The 16,726-nt window shown below is 36.6% G+C and overlaps 1 protein-coding gene across 1 annotated transcript in view; it reads right to left on the bottom strand.

Moving 5' to 3' along the window:
- Positions 1 to 25: 25 nt before the first annotated feature.
- lonp1 (lon peptidase 1, mitochondrial) overlaps positions 26 to 16,726 on the bottom strand; it is a 20,813-nt gene continuing 4,112 nt past the window's right edge. The window contains exons 5-18 of the mRNA XM_081384691.1: positions 15,464 to 15,525; positions 15,256 to 15,385; positions 15,101 to 15,184; positions 14,150 to 14,370; positions 12,937 to 13,075; positions 12,672 to 12,850; positions 12,248 to 12,335; positions 10,458 to 10,580; positions 9,095 to 9,211; positions 7,825 to 7,965; positions 7,583 to 7,748; positions 6,265 to 6,485; positions 3,659 to 3,823; positions 26 to 1,246 (exon numbers count right to left, since the gene is read on the bottom strand). Of these exons, the coding sequence (XP_081240817.1) occupies positions 1,097 to 1,246; positions 3,659 to 3,823; positions 6,265 to 6,485; positions 7,583 to 7,748; positions 7,825 to 7,965; positions 9,095 to 9,211; positions 10,458 to 10,580; positions 12,248 to 12,335; positions 12,672 to 12,850; positions 12,937 to 13,075; positions 14,150 to 14,370; positions 15,101 to 15,184; positions 15,256 to 15,385; positions 15,464 to 15,525 (1,986 nt within the window). The 3' untranslated portion in view covers positions 26 to 1,096. The remainder of the gene's footprint in view (positions 1,247 to 3,658; positions 3,824 to 6,264; positions 6,486 to 7,582; positions 7,749 to 7,824; positions 7,966 to 9,094; positions 9,212 to 10,457; positions 10,581 to 12,247; positions 12,336 to 12,671; positions 12,851 to 12,936; positions 13,076 to 14,149; positions 14,371 to 15,100; positions 15,185 to 15,255; positions 15,386 to 15,463; positions 15,526 to 16,726) is intronic.

Raw genomic sequence — 16,726 nt, forward strand, 5'->3', positions numbered from 1 at the left:
TACACTAATGAAACTCGTTTGTCATGCATTTAAATATATTTGTAATAAATTTGCAATTTAGTACAATTAAAATAACTTTAAATGTAATCTTGAATGACACTGGTTAAAAAAATCATGCTTTTGTAAATCATCAATTGCAGTCATGAGAAAGAAAAGTCATATTTGAGAACTTACATAGCAAGTCAAAATTGACATTCATTTATGAGTCAAAGTTACACTTTAATGTTTTTCAACGAAAAGTTGAATTTGACAGTTTAAATTCTGACAAAGATGTAATTAATTAACCTTTTCATCCATTTTAATATATCAACTTTAAATGCAATATTGAATAAGACTGATTAAAAAAATCATGCTTTTGTAGATCTATCAAAATTACACAAGTCATACCAGATAAAAATGAATAATTATGACATAGTATGTTATAATCTCAAGTATGTCATGATTACAAATGATCTCTCATGACTTGGTATGTGTAATTTTGATAATTGATTTACAAAAGCATAATTTTTTTAACCAGTGTTATTCCATATTACATTATTTCAGTCATTAAATCATATTTTTCAGATGAAAAGTTGAATTTGAGATGGAACAGTTGAAATTGACAAAGTTAAAATTCTGACGTACTGCTTCGAAACTGTGAAGTTGTAATAAACAAACCTTGTTTTTCATCCATTTAAATATATTTGTAATGAAGTTGCAAGTTTACTATTAAAATATACAAACTTTAATAAATTCACACATCACTAAAAAATGTTCCTCAAAAGACAGAATTCACTAAATTCTGTGTTGATAAAATTGAAAGACATTGAAGAAATGATCATTTTCTCCAGATCGAGACTCGCACAAGCGGTGTCATAATTTATATATTTATTGTAAATGATTTGAGGAAACATGTTTAAGGCAGTTATTTACACATATGACGAGATTATGAGTATAAAATCTTCAGTAGAGTCTGAGTAGCAGCAACAGAGTCTCCAGCGCTCCAGATCATAATGATCCGTGTCCCATGATTCAACAGTCTCACACGGGGAATGACTCGTCCTGCTTCTCTGTGTGTGTGTGATGTGATGTGACGGAGATAAAACGGCGGGACTGCTCAGTGTCCCGGGAACACGATTGGGAAGATCTGGCTGTAGTTGTCCACGAAGTGCACTTCCAGTCCCTCTGTGATGTAGTCGGCCAGATCCGAGAAATCCTTCTTGTTCTCGACCGGCAGGAGAATACAGGTGACGCCCGCTCTCTTCGCCTGACACCACACACAACACACATCACTGAATACACGTATACATCTACTAATGAACCTTAGGGTAAAGTGATACCATATTAATGTATTTCATACATAATGTGTGATTTTAGGTAAAAAAAAAAAAAATTAGCATTAACTGAGATCAATAAATTAAGTATTGTTCATATTAACAAATGTAGTTGAGTAATATTAACTAGTAAAACTTTATTGTAAAGTGTTACCAAATAACTGAATTACTTTAGCCCAATGAAACAATCATTCTGTCACACAGGGAAGAAAAATATTAAGTAATATTTATGAGATAAAAAAAAGTCAAAATAATGACAAACGAAATCATATTTATGAGATGAAAAGTCAAAATTACGACAGTCATATTTATGAGATGAAAAAATATCTTGAAGTCAAAATAATGACAAAAAGTTGAAATCTTGAAAATTATGAAAACTCATGGTTTTGACATGTCAAAATGATGACATTAGTCATAATTTTAACCGATTTTTTTCCCATCTCATAAATATAACTTAGTATGCCATAATTTTGACTTTTCATCTCATGACATACTAAGTCATATTTATAAGATTTAAAAAATCTGATTCAAAATGATGACAAAAAGTTTTGACAAGTCAAAAGTATGACTACTTTAAATATCTTAATCAGTATGTCATACTAAGTAATACTAAATATTTTGCCTTTTTTATGTCATAATTAATGTGCTAATGACGGCCTGTCCGCACACAGCGAGTGAAGGCCAGTAACTCACAGCGATGGTCTTCTCCTTGATCCCCACACACACACACACACACACACACACACACTCTAAGGCAGTTAAAGTAGAACTCCGGTCAATTTTAACATTTTTTTTGTACATTTGGAGTGCTGTCAATACAGAGAACAACGACAAAAATCGGTGTTGCCTACACCGTGTTATCCTCTTTTTAAAATTTGCACCCTGTTGACTTCAATGGGGCAATGTTTAAACCTGCTTTTAGCCTCTTAACATCCTTGATGTGTCATTACAAGTGCACAGCCAATGTGAGTGATTCCTTCAGAGTGAACACTGACTGCAGTAGATGTGAAAGATATGTATAAAAATGATGTTAATTCAGCCAGCGCAAATACCTGTGTTTACATCCTGTTTTTCAGTCGAAGTCCACAGTAGTCGATTGTCGAGTTCACACGCGTGATCATAGGTAACTAAACCTATGCGCGTGAACTCGACAATCGACTACTGTGGACTTCAACCCACACTCACTCACACACTCACATTTTTGCCGTTGTTCTCTGTATTGACAGCACTCCAAATTTACAAAAAAAATGAGCTCAATGTTAAAATTGACCGGAGTTCTCCTTTAACCCCCAGTAACTCACAGCGATGGTCTTCTCCTTGATCCCCCCACACACACACTAGACATGTGCTGGTATCAAATTTTCGTGCTGCGATTAATTGAATGAGCTTTTATCACGGTATACGGTATTATCACGATATTTTAATTGCTCAAGAGAAACAGATGGATTGGGGGGGGGGGTAGAAAAAAAACAACTTGCATCACAATAGGTGTAATTGTGATTGCCAAAACATTTGGTAACTAAACAGAATTTGACACAATTTTCACGATTTCAATTCAATTCTTGGGATTTGATTTCAATCTCGATTCAATATTGACTCTTTGGATACATATTAGGTCGGCTACAGTAGATAGCCTACACATACATTTTTCTCAAGAAAAAATATATATCTCACATAATGCTGTAAACATACAGAGAGCCCTGTCAGCTGGTATTATTAAAGGTTAAAAATGAACAAATTAAATTAAATATAATTTGGTTTTCATTATAATAACAATTATGACACGTACAAATATAATATAGTGCACATATTTAGCAAAATACTCCTCTCTATAGCTATTTTTTCTAGTCAACTAACGTGTTGGTCATTAAATGGCTTTCCTGAGGCAAATGTAACGTTCTGTGACATAATTGTTCACCTGCAGTTTTATTGACCTCTTTCCGTGGTTGAAAAACACTGAATGATCGATATTATGTATGAGGCATAAATACCTTTCGGTAAGTTGTACTGTATCTTTAAATAAGAGGTAACAGATGATCGGTTTACTTGAACTGAGGCGCTACAGCGATCGGTCACGTCACATTAACAAGCGCCAAAACGGTATTTATTGTCTGAATTTCGTAATAAAATAGACAGAACATGAGAGCTGAGAATTTGTTTCATATCAGAAGTAACCTGCTATTATGGTATTTTGAAGTGCCCGCGATAATATCGTGCATATTCATTACCGCGATTTATCGCATTACCGAATACCGGCACATGTCTAACACACACAAACACACACACACACACACACACACACACACACACACACACACTAAGGCAGTTAACCCCCAGTAACTCACCGCAATGGTCTTCTCCTTGATCCCCCCCACCGGCAGGATCTTCCCGGTCAGGGACACTTCTCCGGTCATGGCCAGGTTCTGCCGGGCCGGGGTGTCGAGAGCCAGAGACAGCAGAGCTGTGATGATCGTGACGCCCGCGCTCGGCCCGTCTTTAGGAGTCGCTCCCTGAACACACCAACAACACACACACACTGTGTAAAACAATGTCGTAAAGATCATATTTACGAGTCGAGCGCACAGGAACGCCACCACAATGTCGTAACAATCGAATTACGAGTCGAACTGGCCCAAATTGGCACTAATTTGAAAGCGAAACTAAAATGCGCACATGTCCACGGGCTGGGAGCAAGCGTTTTCAGTTCATTCCTATAGAAAAACCAGCCTGATCTCATGAAAATGCGTATCTATAGCAAGGATTGTATTTATCGTGCAATTTATTCGCAAAAAATAAGTTTTTTCGTGCACTTTATGGCGTGTAATTCGGACATACTCCACATCACTAATCCAACCCAAGGGGTTTACAGTGCGTATCAATATGCACGTACAAATATTTTTTGCGTATAAACTGCACGATAAAAACAATTTGTGCTATAGATACGCTTTTTACATGAGATCAAAGAACACTCATTGTGAATGACCTTGCAGACTCGCGCAATTTAGTTTCGCCTTTAAATTAGCGATTTAAAAGCCCCCGCCGGTGATCCCGGTATTACCGTGTTGTCACGCGTCCATTAACCGGTGGGAAAATATCCTCACCGTCACATCCCTAGCTTGGACCAAACACATTGTTGCCATCGGCTTGGCTTGCTTAGTTGGGGACATTAAATTTAACATTTAATTTAATTTTCAACAATATTATTGATCTGCCTGCATTGACACTGTTATACAAGAACTGAGCTGGACGATGACATCGCGGTTTACTCCAGAGCGGCTATATATATAAATAAACAAAATTGATAACTTTATTACAACAAAAATGAAACATCTCAGAGCTTACTTAAGCTGGACTGTGACGCTATTTTCTTCTGGAAACAAACTCTGTTGCATTCAGGGGTGCAAACACATGTATGGTCAAAAAAGAGAGAGGTAATCGAAGCCCTCGTCCCGCGGCAAATATCCAGATACTACATTGCCACCATCCCCAACCCACCCCTATAGGCACATAGAGTCAAATTAAATGTAGAAAAACTCTTGCACTTCTTCTTCTTGCTTTACTGCTACTTCCTGAAAACAATTTCACCTAATGATTTGAATAGCTCTTTTTGTAAAGAATTAATAATTCTAGGATGATTGGGGTAATTGTGTAGGGTAGGCCTAGTGCATCTGCATAGAAACTAATAAACAAAATACAAGCACAAATACAATAAATTACAAATACACGAGAAAAGCAGTGCTTTATGTTTTTCAGGTAAATTAACTGTATTAAGTATTAATACAGTTTATCTTTTGACAAAACGTGATTTTTCTCTTTCTCTTTTGTTGTTTGATTAACTTTGGTGACACAAACAGCTGCAGGTATATTGGGTGCTGTCCCTTTAGGACGAATGCACGTATCTAATACCGGTAATTAATTTTTATTTTGACTGCGTTAACGGGGAAACTCGTTGAGACGGACACTGGCTTATTTTTTCGTGCACATGTCTGTTCAAACACAAATAGATAAGAAAGAAAAGGGAATTCGGTGTTCACGAACTTCACGTGCTGTCTGCGACTGCGTGGCTCTGTGCGCCGACAGACCATCTACATTTGGATGATAAACATAAAATATATAGCCTGATACAGCAAAGGCAATGTCGGCAGTATTGACGGCAAAATAGGCTACAGAATATTTCGTTCTGTAGGCCTATTGACAGGGGCAATATTTGAAAATCGATAATTAGGCCTATTCTTTAAATTACAATTACCGGTATATATGCATTTGTCAAAACCGAGAGACTTTCAAGCATCAAAATGTAATTTATTAATATGTATTTGCGCCTTCTATTTTGTCTGAAAACTTCCAACACTCTTGCGTGTCGCGTGAAAAATAGGCGTCGGTTGCGGTTCTATTTCTAGCACGCGGTTTCGGAGCGGCACGAGAAGTGTGTGTCACGCAGGCATTGTGCTCTAACACAAGCTCTAACCAGTTAACATGAGAGCCGACATAAAAACGGATACTCCACGCCACGCAGAGAGAAATGTGATGCAGTGGCAGATCCAGAGTGAGACAGAAACACTAGTGGTTCACGCTTGCGCACATACTGCTGGTTTGGCGCGCAGTGTTCTGATTCGCTTATTTCCTATTTACTTGTTGGTGGACGCAATCCAGAATTACTGTTGGTTAAATTATAATCAGACCCTCTCAAACCCCCCCCCCCCCATCCCCCCCCCTCCTCCCCCTCCTCCTCCTTAAAAAAAAAAACTCTTCGGATCTGCACGATTCACACAAGTCACCCAAACTGACGTGAAAAAAGCGGGAGGCGCCGAAAAGCGCGCTGTTTGCACCCCTGTGCATTATTCTCCTGTTATCTCTGTAAAGCTGCTCTGAAACAATCAGTCTTGTAAAAAGCGCTCTATAAATAAACACGGCTTGACACGTTCCTGCTGAATAATCACACGATCTTCACCTCGGGAACGTGCAGGTGTATGTGCGATCCCACCAGGAACTCGTTCTCCGGCCGCTTCTTCATGAGGAATGAGCGAGCGAAGGTGTACGCGATCTTAGCGCTCTCCTTCATGACGTCTCCCAGTTGTCCTGTGAGCTCCAGCGACCCTTCTCTGGGCCCGTCTTTGCCCACCGGATCGCTCGGGCGCCGCAGAGACGTCTCGATGAACAGCGTCGACCCGCCTGAGGACAGGACAGGGGCACAAGAGAGAATGTTGAAGCTAATGATCCATTAAAGTGGTAAAAATAGGGGAGAAAAAAACAAAAAATACAAAAATAAACAGTAAAAATGTATATAGTATTAAAATGTCAAAAAGCACCAGCTGAAATTTAATTAAATTATAAAGTAAATTATGTTAAAATAAAGCAAACAAAAATAAAACACTAACTAAAAATGAAATCATAAAAATATATATTTTTTTAAATGAATAATTTTAAGATAAAAACAAATATAGCACTAATAAAACATTAATTAAATTATAAAAATTAAAAATATCAATAAATAAATTGTTAAAATATAAAGTCAAAATAATGTGCTAACTAAAAAAAAAAAAACTTATATAGTATTAAAATGTCAAAAAGCACCAACTTAAAATGTAATTAAATTATAAAATAAATTGTGCTAAAATAAAGCAAACCAAAATAAAGCACTGACTAAAAATTAATTAAATCATAAAATAAAACTAATTCAAATAAAGCACTAACTAAAAATCAGATCATAAAAATATAAAATTAAAATAAATAATTTTAAGATAAAAACAAATAAAGCACCATTAAACATGAACTAAATTATAAAAATGAAAAATTACAATAAGTAAATAATTTTAATATAAAAATGAAACAAAGCACAAACTAAGAATGAATATATCATAAAAATGTACACAAGTAATTTAAAAATAAAAACAAATCAAAATAAGGCACCAACTAAACGATGAATAAATAATTTAAAAATAAAAACAAAAATGTAAAGTCAAAGCAAAGCACCAACTAAGAATGAATTACGTCATAAAAATGTAAAATTAAAATACGTGACTTTAAAAAGAGAATCAAAATAAAAATGTAAACATAAAATTACAAAATAAAATAAATCACTGACTAAAAATGGAAAATTAAAATAATTATATAATTCTAAAATAAAAACGATAAAAATAACACACTTACTAAACGAGACCTGCATGTCATGTGACCATTAGCCAACATCAGAGAACCTTAAAACCAAAACTGCACTAAACTATTCATAGTCGAATCTGGAAACGAGTAAACCGAGTTTGAGCGCTCACCCATTGCGGTCCAGGCCAGGCCCATGACGACTCCCGGCGGCGTGACGTCATACATCCGGTCCACAGTGAAGATGGGCTTCCCCACGAAATCCTGGAGGTTTTCCGAAGTGACGCTGACCTCCGATCCCTCGCCGCTGACGATCCGAAACGCCACTTTCCTGAACACCTGTGGAGGTACAGAGCTCAGCGGGACGCTCAGAAATAACAATCCTGAATCTGAGTAAATAATGAATCTGCTGAACCTTCTCGACTTGCTTCTGCAGGTTCCTGACGCCGCTCTCCCGGCAGTACTGTCTGATGAGCACGCTCAGGGCCTCGGGCGTTATTCTGGCCTTCTGCTCGTCCAGCCCGCATAGAGATCGCAACTGGGGAACCAGGTATCTCTGTGGGGGCACAAAAACCAGGAAAGTTTGATGCCGACTTCAATGCATCCAGTGGAACGAACTCTTTGGAAGTGACTTCTAGCGTCAGGGATGGCCAGTTTCTCCTCAGCAACATAACCTGATGCATTGACTATATCAAGATGGTTTTAGCTGGGGTTTGTCAACTTTGGTGCTGATTTAAGGTGGTCTACCATGTCGAAACCAGGTCCACCAGTTTCTAGTCCAACTGATTAACCATCTAGTTCAGTTCTGACCAAGTAGGAACTATGTACAACTGGTTTTAGCTGGGTTTTGTCAACCTTTCTGCTGGTTTAAGATGGTCTACCATGTCAAAACCAGGTCCACCAGTTTGTAGTCCAACTGATCAACCATCTAGTTCAGCTAATGACCAGGTAAAACCCATGTACAATAATATTAAGCTGGTTTTAATTGGGTTTTGTCAACTTTGTTGCTGGTTTAAGGTGGTCTACCATGTCAAAACCAGGTCCACCAGTTTGTAGTCCAACTGATTAACCATATAAAAGCAGCTAATGACCAGGTAAAACCCATGTACAGTCATCTTAAACTGGTTTTAATTGGGTTTTGTCAACTTTGGTGCTGATTTAAGGTGGTCTACCATGTCAAAACCAGGTCCACCAGTTTGTAGTCCAACTGATTAACCATCTAGTTCAGTTCTGACCAGGTAGGAACTATGTACAACTGGTTTTAGCTGGGTTTTGTCAACCTTTATGCTGGTTTAAGGTGGTCTACCATGTCAAAACCAGGTCCACCAGCTTGTAGTCCAACTGATAAACCATCTACAGCAGTTAATGACCTGGTAAAACCCATGTACAATCATCTTAAACTGGTTTTAGTTGGGTTTTGTCAACTTTGTTGCTGGTTTAAGGTGGTCTACCATGTCAAAACCAGATCCACCATTTTATAATACAATTGATCAGCTAATGGCCAAGTAGAATTTGAGCACAACCAACTTTAGGAGTTATGGCTTGTTAACTACTGGTCTTGAACCAGCAACCTTCCAGTTGGCGGCTTTAAGCTTTACCCATTATGCCAGACTCAGATTGTCCAAATTGTCCCAAAAAATAAAACGTGTTGATGATTTTCAGGAAAAAAGACCAAGTGAACGTACCTCCGCAATTGCCAGTTTCTCCTGAGCAACGTAGCCTGATACATTGATCATTTCCATTCGGTCTCTTAGGGGTTCAGGGATGGTGTCGAGGACATTGGCCGTACAAATGAAAAGCACCTGAAACCCAAAGGAAACACCAATGTAGGAACAACAAAACCAGCGTTTGATATTTAACTTCTTCACTCACTGGCCAGTTTGGCTTCTACGTTTTTAACTAAAGTTACCAGCCATTCAGAACTTCTACAGGACAAAACAGAAAAAAGAAATGAGGCAGATTAACTACGTCACAGTTTATATATACACTACCGGTCAAAAGTTTTGGATCGGTAAGATTTTTAATGTTTTTAAAAGAAGTCTCTTCTGCTCAAGGCTGCATTTATTTGATAAAAAAAAAAAAAAAGAGTAATATTCTTGAATATTATGACAATTTAAAACGTCTGTTTTCTACTGTATGTGAATATATAGTAAAGTGTAATTTATTCCTGTGATCAAAGCATCATTACTCCAGTCTTCAGTGTCACATGATCCTTCAGAAATCACTCTAATATGATGATTTGATGCTCAAAAAAACATTATTATTATCAATGTTGAAAACAGTTACTTACATTTTTATTTTCAGGATTCTTTGATGAATAGAAATTTCAAAAGAACAGCATTTATCAAAAATAGAAAGTTTTGTAACATTATAAATGTCTTTACTGTCACTTTTGATCAATTTAATTAATCCTTGATGAATAAAAGTATTGATTTATTTAATTTCTTTCTCTCAAAAAATTAAATAAAAATTCTTACTGACCCCAAACTTTTGAACGGTAGTGTTTAATGTTACAAAAGCTTTAGATTTCAGATAAATGCTGTTCTCTTGAACTTTCTATTCATCAAAGAATCCTGAAATAAAAATGTAAATAACTGTTTTCAACACTGATAATAATGAATGTTTCTTGAGCATCAAATCATCATATTAGAGTGATTTCTGAAGGATCATGTGACACTGAAGACTGGAGTAATGATGCTTTGATCACAGGAATAAATTACACTTTACTATATATTCACATAGAAAACAGCTGTTTTAAATTGTAATAATATTTCACAATATTACTGTTTTTGTATTTTTAAGCAAATAAATGCAGTCTTGGTGAGCAGAAGAGACTTCGTTTAAAAACATAAAAAATCTTACTAATGCAAAAAAAATTGACCGGTAGTGTATATATTATAAAATTGGGATTTCATACAAATTGGCTCGTGATCTGACAGCGTTTCCCGCCAAAGTTGATTTTAACCTGCATTTGGCGGGTGTTCATTTCAAACCCTAAATAAAAGCATAGTATTCTTCCAACCAATGTGTATTTTGGCTAGTTCATACCTTAGACAGGTCGACAGGCACATCCAGGTAGTGGTCGAGAAAGTTAGCGTTCTGTTCTGGATCTAAAAGCTCCAGTAGCGCAGAAGATGGGTCGCCCTGGTAGCCTCGACCTATCTTATCCACCTGCACAACACAGAGATGAACTCAGCAAAGTTATCCCAGCACACCGAGAGAACAACGACGTTAGGATCACGTCTATTCAGGGTTCGCACAGGACTTTAATTCACAGTAATTCCAGGACTTTCAATGACTTTAAGCACTAATATTTAGTTTTTTTCAAGGACTACAATCAGAGATCGCACTTTTCAAAACAATATCTTTCTTTATTATATTTTAACTATGAAACTATGACAAAGATATCGCTTTCCTCTTTCAAACTGATTTTTCCGATATTAATATATGATTGAAGAATGAAAGCTGTATCATATACTTGGATATTAATATGAGCAATATAACGCTCATATTCATGCAAAATGCCTCTATATCTATATCGCACAGAATGCAGCGTTCATTTTGTTTGAAAATATTGTTTTATCAATAAAATAAAAAAGAAATTTCCCATTTTCAAGTACTTCTTCGTAAAAATGGCTTTTTTCAAGGGTTTTCCAAGACTTAAATTTCAAAAATACTCCTGAGACCCAGATTTTTTTTTTCATGTCATCACATTTGTTTAGAGCATAAGAAACAAATGGTAAAATAACATTTTTGAAAAATAATATTTTATTCATGTTATTTTATGTCCTCTGTAGAGGACACCAGGACTAAGTTGTTTAAAAAATAAAAATGAGATGAAATTATATGTATAGACAAAAACAATGGGATTTTTTTTTCAGTCACCAATACATTTCGGGGTTTCAGGATTTTTTTTTTAACCAAAATTTGTATAAAGATGATTCTCAACTATGTTATGGGGATACTTAAATTGATTAATCGATTCACCAGTGCTATTGATCTGCATTACCAAACGTGGATGTTTTACACCAGAAACAAACACTGATGTACTATTTTATTTAATACTGTGAAGCTGCTTTGATACAATCTGTATTGTGAAAAGCGCTATATAAATAAAGTTGACTTGACTTGACTTATGAAAGATATAATGGAATTTATTGATACAACATTTTACTTTATGCAATATGTGGGTAAAATGGCCATAAATTAATATTCCCATTCAATGCAGTGTATCTATACACTGTATCTAATGTGCACATTAATGTGTTCTTGGAGCAACATTTAATGAAAAAAGAAGTGTAATAATTGGAGTAATAATTAGCAACATTTTAATAATAATATCTAATATTTCATAGGAATATTGATGCATAATTTATTTCCATATTCACTTGTTGTGTCTCCCAAAATGCCTGATAAACATGATTTAAGTCCTGATGTCTCTACAGGGGACACGTATGAAATCAACGCCCTGTTCTGTAACAGAACGTTTTTTTTTGTTTTTAAACCCCTTAACATTTTCCTGAGATGTTGATTTATGAAATACAATTTGAAAAGTAGTCTGATTTAAATTATAATTACAATATATTATCATATTTCCTACATTTGATCACTAAATTAAAGTCAGACATTTTTAAAGACCAAGGAGAAGTGGTTTTCATGATGAAACCTCCAAACATTTGGTATCTCTGAAAAGCCTTTACAGGACACCCAGATGTGATGTGACATGTATGATGTCAGAGAAATTCACTAAAATATAATGTCCATTATAGTGGACAAAAGTCTATTCCTGTGTCCCAGGAGGTTAAGCACTGTGTATGAACCCTGTTTATTGTTCATACCTCATCAATAAGGACCAGTGGGTTTTCAGTCTTAGTTTTCTTCAGGCACTGGATGATCTTTCCTGGCATTGCACCAACATATGTTCTCCTGCAACGCACAAACACAATCACACACAGAACTGCGTGCTAAGAGCTTGAAAAGAAGTGTAGAATGTAGATGCAGGAATAGTTTCTACCCCAATGCCGTAAGATTGTTCAACACTAATGTTTAATCAGCACTGATGTCAACACTTATGTTAGTGTTAGGTAAGAATACCGGAAACTCATAAGATCAAAAATGTCACTTTATTGTCTTTTATATTTTGTCATTAGGCGCGTTTCCATAACAGATTTGCGCAAAACTTTTGCGATTTTTTCTAAATGTCGACAAAAAACGAAACTGCGACTAACTGCTGGTGGGCGTGGCCTCACACGCATCACTCACCTGTGGCCTTTAATCTCCGCCACATCTGTCATTCCTCCCACACTAAAGCGGAAGTATTCGCGATTGAGCGCTCTGGCGATTGAGCGGGCGATGCTGGTCTTGCCAACTCCAGGAGGGCCATAGAAACACAAGATCTTTCCCTGTGTGCTGCCTTTAAGCTGGCTTACCGCTATGAACTCCTGCAGGAATGAACAAGCACCAGGATTAATTAATAGGATTTGTAAGCGTACTTTGTAAGATTGAACCGCTTATGCTTGATCTTTACCAGAATGCGTTTCTTGACGTCATCCATTCCGTAGTGGTCCTCTTCCAACACCTCTTTGGCTCGGACCAACTCCAGGTTTTCCACACTGTTGGTTCCCCACGGCATGGAGGTCAGCCAATCTAAGTAGTTACGGGTGACGCTGGGGATTTTAATAGGGGGGGGAGAGAAGGATCAAAGTTTGAATGAGCGAAATACCATTTTATGGAGGTCAAACTGCTTTGTGGAACATGGCAGCTGGTTTGCTGCTGGACTTCAATGGTCTACCACTGATAAACCATCTAAAGCAGCTAATGACCAGGTAGAGTCCATGTCCAACCATCTTAAGCTGGTTTCAGTTGTGTTTTCAGCTTCTTGGGCATTTTAATGGATATTAAAGGATTAGTTCACTTCAGAATTAAAATTTCCTGATGATTTACTCTCCCCCACGTCATCCAAGATGTTCATGTCTTTCTTTCTTCAGTCGTAAAGAAATGAAGGTTTTTGAGGAAAACGTTCCAGGATGTTTCTCCATATAGTGACTTCAATGGGGTCCAACGGGTTTGAAGGTCCAGATGTGAGTTTCAGTGCAGCTTCAAAGTCTCGACACGATCCAGCCGAGGAATAAGAGTCTTATCTAGACAAACCATCCGCCATTTTATAACAGAAATAAACATTTATATACTTTGAACCACAAATGCTCGTCTTGCACTGGCTGTGATGCGACACACATTACATGTTCCGGTTCAGAAATGTAGAGTAGGGCGAAAAACTCTGCGTCCGACATCGTTGTTTTAACTTTTCTTTTTAAAAAAATTTGTAAAGGCCATTTGTCTTAGTCTTGAACGTTTGCTTTATAAACACTAGGTCGGTTCTTTCTCCTACGTCCCGCTTGACCTTTCAACATGATTACGTAATGTGTGTCGCATCACAGCCAGTGCAAGACAAGCATTTGTGGTTAAAAAGTATATAAATGTTTATTTCTGTTATAAAATGTCCGCTGGTTTGTCTCGATAAGACTCTTATTCCTCGGCTGGATCGTGTCGAGACTTTGAAGCTGCACTGAAACTCACATTCGGACCTTCGACCCGTTGGACCCCATTGAAGACACTATATGGAGAAAAATCCTGGAACGTTTTCCTCAAAAACCTTCATTCTCAAGTGAACTAATCCTTTAAGAAGAAACGGTACAGTATTCATAGACTACATTTGTTTATAACAACGATGACCTCCTTACTTGAACTCTGAGGAGTGGTTATCTAACAGCCCCAGTTTGTTCAGCTCCTCGTTGATAACCTCCATGATGTGCTGAGGTACGGTACGGTCCTTCAACCTCTCCCTGAACTTCTCCTCAATGGCGTCTTTGTCCTCTTTCTCCAGGCCGAGCTCCTTCTTAATGATCTTCAGCTGCTCCTGGAGGAGGTACTTCCTGTGCGTCTGCTTGATCTTCTCCTCCACCTGAGCATCAAAACCAGCAGGCCAGCGGAAACCAGTGAATAAGCAACAGCATGTGACAAACAGGGTTGGGTATCGTTTCAATTTTAACGATTTCGATTATGCTTATCGATTCCTAATTTCGATTCCAATAACATTAAAAAAAAAAACACCTAAAAACAAATATCATCCACATTTCGTCTTATTTCTAAACATTTAATTGTAGCTGAATATCATGAACACAAATCAACAGGCTAAAGAACACTTACACAAGGAACGCTTGCTGTGGTTTAAAAACACCATATAAAAACAACTAACCAAACTAATATACACTTCAAGCTTTATTAAAGACAAGTGAACACTCAGTAATTAAAAAAGAACAAATAAATCACAAATCGCAACTAATAGACACAACTGAACAAAGATGCGATTGAAATAAACACTGTTTTAAGATTTCCAGGTGTTCACTGCACTTTATAAATAAAATATACATTACAAATATAGTTACAGAAGTTATTCACTCAAAAACGAGTGAATTTTCTCTTTGTCATTTGTAGTTTGATTAGTGTTACTATAGAGACGGCAGCAGGAATATTAGGCTGCTGTCACTTTAAGAGCTGCCCAATAAAGTTATTATACACATATTGAAATGCTCACAAAGGAATCGATAAGAGGAATCGAAATTTAAATTTTATGGCAAGTATCCGATTTCGATATTTTCGACTCCCAACCCTAGTTAGGAACCTGTCCTCACCTCTCTCCCGAGACGCTGCTGTAGTTTGCTCAGTTCGTATTCCTTCTTCAGCAGAGAAAGTGCTTTGTAGAGTCGTTTGGGAATCTGTAACGACAGTTCTTCTGTTAGACACACATTGACGTTCTGAGATTGGGTTTCGGGGGTGGTAAACGTACGTTTGTTTCCTCCAGGACGTCCTGCAGCTCGTGCGAGTCGGCCCCGGTCAGCGCCGCCCCCATGTCGCTCAGGTAAATAGGGTTATCCACTACTCTCTGCCCAGCCTGCATCATCTGGAGCACAGACTCTCTAGCAAACACACACACTGATAAACACACTGATCTCCCTTAGCATGCGGTTTTGAACAGCCTCTTTCACCTCTCTTACCTGTACAGTGGATTCAGAGCGATGATGTCACGTATGGTCTTGACGATCTCAGCTGTCAGGGCCTGATGTAAAGCAACACAACGTATGCTGTGATTCTGAGTCGCTTTGGATAAACGCATAAATATCTTTCCGATATGCTGGATAATGCTTAGCATACTGAACCAGGGTTATTATTGTTAACTAAAACAATTTAAAAAAATTCCTACTCAAAAAAATTATTATAATAAAGGTCAATTTACATAGATTAAATTAAGATACTTCTAATTTTTTTTAAATCTGAAGTGCTAAATGATTTTAATGGTTAGAATTTTGTTTTTGTAATCAGGCTCTCAAAAATGATATAAAAATTTTGATTTAGATTTATCGACCAATATATCGGTTATCGTCTTTCAAATATAAAGAATTATCGCTTATCGGCTTTCAAATTGAAGGAATTATCGGTATATAAAGAATTGTCGATTATCGGCTTTAAAATATAAGAAATTATCGGTTATCGGCTTTCAAATATAAAGAATTATCGGTTATCGGTTTTCAAATATAAGAAATTATTGGTTATCTGCTTTCAAATATAAAGAATTATCGTTATCGGCTTTCAAATATGAAGAATTATCGGTTATCGGCTTTCAAATATAAGAAATTATCGGTTACCGGCTTTCAAATTGAAGGAATTATCGGTATATAAAGAATTATCGATTATCGGCTTTCAAATATAAGAAATTATCGGTTATCGGCTTTCAAATATAAAGAATTATCGGTTATTGGCTTTCAAATATACGAAATTATCAGTTATCGGCTTTCAAATATAAAGAATTATCGGCTATCGGCTTTCAAATATAAAGAATTAACGCTTATCGGCTTTCAAATATAAAGAATTATTGGCTATCGGCTTTCAAATATAAAGAATTATCGGCTATCGGCTTTCAAATATAAAGAATTATCGGCTATCGGCTTTCAAATATAAAGAATTATCGGCTATCGGCTTTCAAATATAAAGAATTAACGCTTATCGGCTTTCAAATATAAAGAATTATCGGCTATCGGCTTTCAAATATAAAGAATTATCGGCTATCGGCTTTCAAATATAAAGAATTATCGGCTATCGGCTTTCAAATATAAAGAATTATCGGCTATCGGCTTTCAAATATAAAGAATTATCGGTTATCGGCTTTCAAATATGAAGAATTATCGGCTATCGGCTTTCAAATATAAAGAATTATCGGCTATCGGCTTTCAAATATAAAGAATTATCGGCTATCGGCTTTC

The sequence above is a fragment of the Scardinius erythrophthalmus genome (genome assembly GCF_964197995.2).
Source record: "Scardinius erythrophthalmus genome assembly, chromosome: 14".
Lineage (NCBI taxonomy): Eukaryota > Metazoa > Chordata > Actinopteri > Cypriniformes > Leuciscidae > Scardinius > Scardinius erythrophthalmus.